Raw genomic sequence first — 6,044 nt, forward strand, 5'->3', positions numbered from 1 at the left:
TCAATTACAATGCCGCGGAGGTGCGCCATCTCGAGCTCGAGGGAAAGAAATAATGAATCCGCAGGAGGACCCCAACATTCAATCCACCGATGAGATCGAGCATCTTCCGACACTCGGACACACAAGGAAGTACCGGTGCAATTACTTCTAAGGTTCGGGAACTTCCTCCTCTAAAATCTTTTATTTTCACTAAACATTTTGAGAAGGTCACTCTGTTGGTGCGTTAAGCATCCGACGATCAAACCTAAGTTTTGATAATGGTGAAGAGTTCAAAGTTAAGGTCATTTGTGATCTCAACACAATTATCAAGATTTTCTTCAACTAGCGGTAGTACCGATTCCGGTTTATTTTTATATTCGGATAATAAATTAAGAGAATCATTAGCTAAATTTATTTCCGTAGAACATCTTTCTTTTAGTTTTGGATCTAAATGCACATTTGAAGATTTTTGTAAAGAATCTCTTAATCCATGTGCTAAACGTGTTCCTAGGACTACACTTACTCGTACAATTAAAAAATTAGTAAAACAAGGAAAAAAGAATTTAATTGATGAATTTAGTAAATTAGATAATAAAGTTTCTTTATGTTCCGATATTTGGAGTGATCATTGGCAAACACATTCGTATATGGGTGTGACTTGCCATTGGATCGATAACTCTTGGAATCTCCAAAAAAGATTATTAGCTTATAGAGTTTTTGATGAATCACATAATGCTCATAATATCGCACAATTATTATGTTTAATTTTAGAAGAATATTGTTTAACTCATAAAATATTTTCAATATCATTAGATAATGCTAGTTCTAATACCGCTGGTATAGATGATCTAAAATTTGTTTGTCAACCTATTATTGGAGGTTTATTTTTTCATATTCGTTGTGTATGCCATGTTTTAAATTTATGTGTTCAAGATGGTTTAAAAATTTTAGAAAGTTATATTAAACCAATTAGAATTGTAATTTCTTATTTATGGTCTCATCCATCTATAATGAAACAATGGGGTAGGTTTTGTAAAATTAATGGAATGAGACCTAAAAAATTTACACGTGATGTACCAACACGTTGGAATTCAACATACCAATTATTACAAGATTCATTTCAATATAAAGAATTATTATGTTCATTTTTTGCACAAAACACTAATGCTAATATATATTTATTTTCACAACAATGGAATATTTGTAGTAGTATTTGTGAAATTTTAAAAGTATTTAATGATGCAACCGAACAACTTTCCGGTGTTTATTATCCCACTGCTCAATTAGTTTTAGAAAATTTTTCTAATATAGTATTAGTTTTAAATGAACATATTAATAATGAATCTTTATCTCCTTGCATCTTAGCTATGAAAACTAAATGGGAAAAATATTTTTATTTAATTCCTGAAATTTATTTAATTGCATTTGCTTTAGATCTTAGATTTAAATTAGAAGTTTTACCAGAAATGTTAACTTTATATTATGATGCTTTAATTCCAATTAAAGATTCTTCTTCCCCTTGATCCAGCTAATATTATATATAATGTTAGAATTTATTTATATGATATTTATAATCAATATTATGCAAAATATGGAACACAAATTAATATTTCTGAAATTCAACAAACTACTAGTAGTAATTTAAAACTTACAAAAGCACAACTCTTATTAAAAGAACGGACAAAACGTTCACGAGGATCCTCAAGTTCCACACAGGAACTTGAGAATTATTTTACGACTTCTTTTGATTTTAATGAAGCAGATAGCGAAAACTTCAATATCTTAAAGTGATGGTCACAGAAGGCTCAAAGCTTTCCCGTTCTCTCCATGATCGCAAAAGAAATTTTAGCTTGTCCAGTGTCAACTATTGCTGTGGAACAGACGTTCAGTGCCAGCGGCAACATATTAGATGAACGACGATCAACTTTGTCTCCCGACTCATTGGAAGCCCAAGCATTACTAGACGATTGGACCAGAGTGAAGAAAAGAATCCAAGGAATGCAACTTTCAGATGACGAAGTTGAAGATTTTGATACTGAAGGAACAAATACGACAGGAACAGGAAATGGAAGTGAATGAAAATGTAAAAGGATAAAAATGTAAAAGAACTACGTGGGCTTTGATTCCCCTAAAGGGATACGTAGGCAACTTAAATAAGTGCAAGCCCTTTTTTTAATAAATTTTAATTTCTAATTTTTAATGTTTAATGTTTAATTTTTAATTTTTATTAACATATTAATCTTGAACCGTGACGAACCGTGACGAACCGTGAACCGAACCGTGAACCGGCGGTTCTGAACCGTGAACCGTAACCGTCTTGGGCGGTTAAGGTTAAGGGTCGACCTGCCTGGAACCGTCGAACCTGCGGTTCCGAACCGTCGAACCGTCGGTTCTGAACCGTGGTAAGGTCTAGGTGGAATCCACTATTGGCGGACACCATCGCCCCACTTTCATTGCCAGCCTATACATTTTTTTTTATATACTAGTGATCATGTATATATTTTTTTTTTATATACTAGTGATCGTGCACACGTATTGTGTGTAATATAATACATTGAAATCATATTAACCCTTTATAATGAAATTATATTAATTAAAATATTTTAGTATTAAAATACTAAAGTAGAATTATTAGAGTAAAGTACCTGACTTTTGAAAATCTGAATTATTTGGGTCTTTGAAAATCCAAATTGTTTGGATTTTCGAGTGCCACCCTCGGCTTCCTTATGAAAAAAATTAATTTAATTTAATATTATACTTATCTTAGTAAAAAAAATTAAGAAAAGTATATTTTTTAACATTGTCGCTTAAAATATTTATAGAAACTTCTTTGATCTATTGTCAATTCTAAGATGTGAGACTAAATAGAACTATATTTTTTTATATAAAATAACCAGAGAAAATTAATGATGAGAAAAATTCATAATAATATTTCGCAGCCGAGTCTCGAACTTTAGATCACTGATTGTTTCGCTTATGGAATTACTAATAAACCTTGGAATTATTTTTAGTGTGAATAGAAAAAAGGATATTAACGTAAATTTATTTTAGATTTTACCAAAATTAGTTAGTAAAAGGGGGAGATTTTTAATAAAATAGTAAGATAATAATAGTGATTATGTGTAGCAACATTGATTAAGTTGAACTAATTCAATTTAATACCTTATAGCAGTTATATTATAGTTATTATAACAACGATAAAATTAAATAAGAATAATTTTAAAACAAAAAATATGTTAAGAGGGTTGTTTTATTTGTATTTTAATAAAAAGAATGTACTTTTTCAATAATAAAAGTACTCTTCGTGGTGGAGTACTTTTATTATTGAAAAAAACATTGTTTTTCATTAAAATAAAAAAAAAAATACCCTCATCATATGGCTCATATATTCAAAAATTTGGAGCTAAAGTGTTGATCTTTCGGATCAAGTCGACACAATAGCAATCGTAAGGCAGGCCTCTTGGATTAGGTTAGCACTCTATTAACCTTTAAGAATTGACCTCTCAGTAATGGCGGATCGGTTGATCTACTCGACGTCGTCACCCCGGATTGCATGCCTTCCTCTTTCTCTCACGTTTTTCATTTCTCCAGCTGCAAATCCGAGCTACAGGTTATTCTCAACGCCATCGGTCCCCGGGCTAAAGCGCGTGTAACCTAAGACGTGGCTACGCCCTTACCTCTCAGGCCAAATCAATTGGGGATAACGATGGATCAGCGGTTAGATGATCTCTATTTTCTCAAAGATTTGCTCGAGATCATTGTAGGCCGGGTATAACAAGGGAAGCGATTAGATGATCCCTATTGTCTCAAACATCTCTTATAAGATATTGGCAAATCAATATAATGGCTGAAGCAGTCCCTGTTTTCTTAAAGATCTAATTGAAATCCTTGCAGACCGAGTATAATAGCCGAAGCGATTAGATGATCCCTACTTTCTCAGAGATTTGGCCGAGATCTTTATAAACCAACTATGATACCATAATGATCTCCATATATTTCTCAACCCTCTGTACCTATAAATATTAACATTTAATAATTTAAGCAAAGCTACAAACAAACTCGAACAGCAATCACCAAAAGGCAATTTGACGATCAAGATCCATATAATGAAAAGAAAAGCAGGCGTGAGATCACAAATGCACGCAGCACGCACATCAAAGCGTTGCAGAGCATTGGAATTATTATTGGAAGTTATATTATGCAACTATCATGCATATAGCACACGCACACAAGGTGAAGATTTGGAGAGCAGTGACAGCAGCTGCATGCTTCATGATAACTGAGGGAGTTTGGCGGCCACTTTCTTGACGGCCGGACGCGACTCCAAGCTCTTCCACCAGGCCTTCACATGGGGGCGCGCCTCGAACAGAGGGGCCACTTGGGGGAATTTGATAGCGAAGTGGGTGATGGGATAGTGGCTGAGGTCGGCGAAGCTGAAGAAGTCTCCGGCGAGGTACTTGGTCTGGGACAGACGGGCTTCGTAAACGTCGAGCACCCTCCCCAGCTTCTCCAAGTTTTCCCCTATCACCTTCTCATCCGACACGCCGTGGAAGATGTTGGGGATAACCATGACCTGGAAGAAGATGGGGAAGATGGCCTTGTCGTACTGCTGAGCCTCCACTTCCAACCACACGTTCACCATGGCTGACTCCTCCAAGCTACTCCCGTGTAGCAGGTCGACGTCGGAGGATTTGAACTTGCGCAGAACGTATCGTCCGATCGCTCTCGATTCTAAAGTTTTGAGAGAGCATGCAATTAGTCCACAAAAACTAACTCTCGATTCTAAATAAGATTAAGGATGAATTGAACGAACTCACCAAAAAGAACGAGATCCCCGTCTTGGAAAGCCGGCACTTGACCAAATGGCTGCAGATTACACAATCAAAAGTGAAATCAATCCAATAAAAAGAGATATATGCATGCGTAAATAGCATACATACGTTTCTGGCGAGGTGAGCAGGGGACTTGTGCTCGCCGGTGGCCAAGTCGATGTCGACGCGCTCGTATTCGGCCCCGACCTCCTCAAGGCACAAAACCACGCGGGTTGCCGCCGTTGACATCACCGGAGCGAATAGCTTCACCGCAGCCATTTCCGAGCTCTTTCTCACACACTGGAACTCTAAGAAGGTTAGTTGAAGGCTGGGGAAGGATTTGATGTTCTTTATATAGACGTGAATGGTAAACATTCTTCCAGTTTTTTATTTTTTTTTAAGAAAAAGGTTAAATTAAGGACCACAATTACTGTGTTTGTGGTGGTGTAGCTGTTACTAGCACAATAATACAAAAAGGACCACAAATACTGTGTTTGTGGTGTCTTCATCTAGCCACCACCAAACGTATCTAGAAAAAGCAGCTCTCATATTTTATGAGTGCTGCTTTTCCTCCCCCATGTGACCCCTCTCTCGCAATCAACAAATACAGTATTTGTAGTTTCCTAGATGAAAGTACAATACTGTGTTTGTTGATCGCCATTTATTCATCTTCCCAAATAAAATATATATTTAATATTCACATATTTATAAAAAATAAAATAAAATTCAAAAAAATTTAAAATAAAATTCATGCTATATAATAAATAAAAAAATATTCAAGATTAGTCACGGTAATAAATTAGGAATTTAATTTTTTTATTAAATATTTAATTTTTGATAATAAATAATGAATAACTATAATTTATATTAAATAATATATTTTATTTATTTACAATATTTTTATTTTATATTTATTATTTAATTGATTTAATTTTTAATTCAACTTTTTTTTTTTTTGATACAGCACATGGTGATTGGTCACAAAGATAATGTGTGGTCGATAGTTAAGATGATGTGACAGATAAAGTCAAGATGAGGTTACAATAAAAGTCAAGGTACGGTGACAGTAAAAATCAAGGTGAGGTGATATTCAGAGTTAGGGTGTACATACCTGAACACACCACTTTCAACAGGGCTGAACTCCCCACTTCTTATGGGCATAACTCTCAGCATAAATTCGATCGGCCTTAGAGTCAGTCAGACTTATGGGGTTCAGCTCCCCATTTCTCATGGGTATCACTCCTAGCATGAACC

The 6,044-nt window shown here is 35.0% G+C and overlaps 1 protein-coding gene across 1 annotated transcript; it reads right to left on the reverse strand.

The window, feature by feature from the left end:
• Positions 1-4,054: 4,054 nt before the first annotated feature.
• Positions 4,055-5,107, reverse strand: LOC122015876 (probable glutathione S-transferase GSTF1). The gene is made up of 3 exons (XM_042572944.1): positions 4,920-5,107; positions 4,797-4,845; positions 4,055-4,710 (listed from the first exon to the last, which is right to left on the reverse strand). The coding sequence occupies exons 1-3, from the start codon at positions 5,067-5,069 to the stop codon at positions 4,250-4,252; spliced, it is 660 nt and encodes a 219-aa protein (XP_042428878.1). The 5' UTR covers positions 5,070-5,107; the 3' UTR covers positions 4,055-4,249.
• Positions 5,108-6,044: the final 937 nt, after the last annotated feature.

This window comes from Zingiber officinale, chromosome 8B (assembly GCF_018446385.1).
Source record: "Zingiber officinale cultivar Zhangliang chromosome 8B, Zo_v1.1, whole genome shotgun sequence".
Taxonomy (NCBI): Eukaryota; Viridiplantae; Streptophyta; class Magnoliopsida; order Zingiberales; family Zingiberaceae; genus Zingiber; species Zingiber officinale.

Bases quoted from the DNA above. Each gene is read 5' to 3' on its own strand.
- LOC122015876 (XM_042572944.1), bottom strand. From the start codon at position 5,069: ATGGCTGCGGTGAAGCTATTCGCTCCGGTGATGTCAACGGCGGCAACC. The intron at 4,846-4,919 runs GTATGTATGCTA...TGTAATCTGCAG, and splicing joins CTGCTCACCTCGCCAGAAAC to CCATTTGGTCAAGTGCCGGC. The intron at 4,711-4,796 runs GTGAGTTCGTTC...TCAAAACTTTAG, and splicing joins CGGGGATCTCGTTCTTTTTG to AATCGAGAGCGATCGGACGA.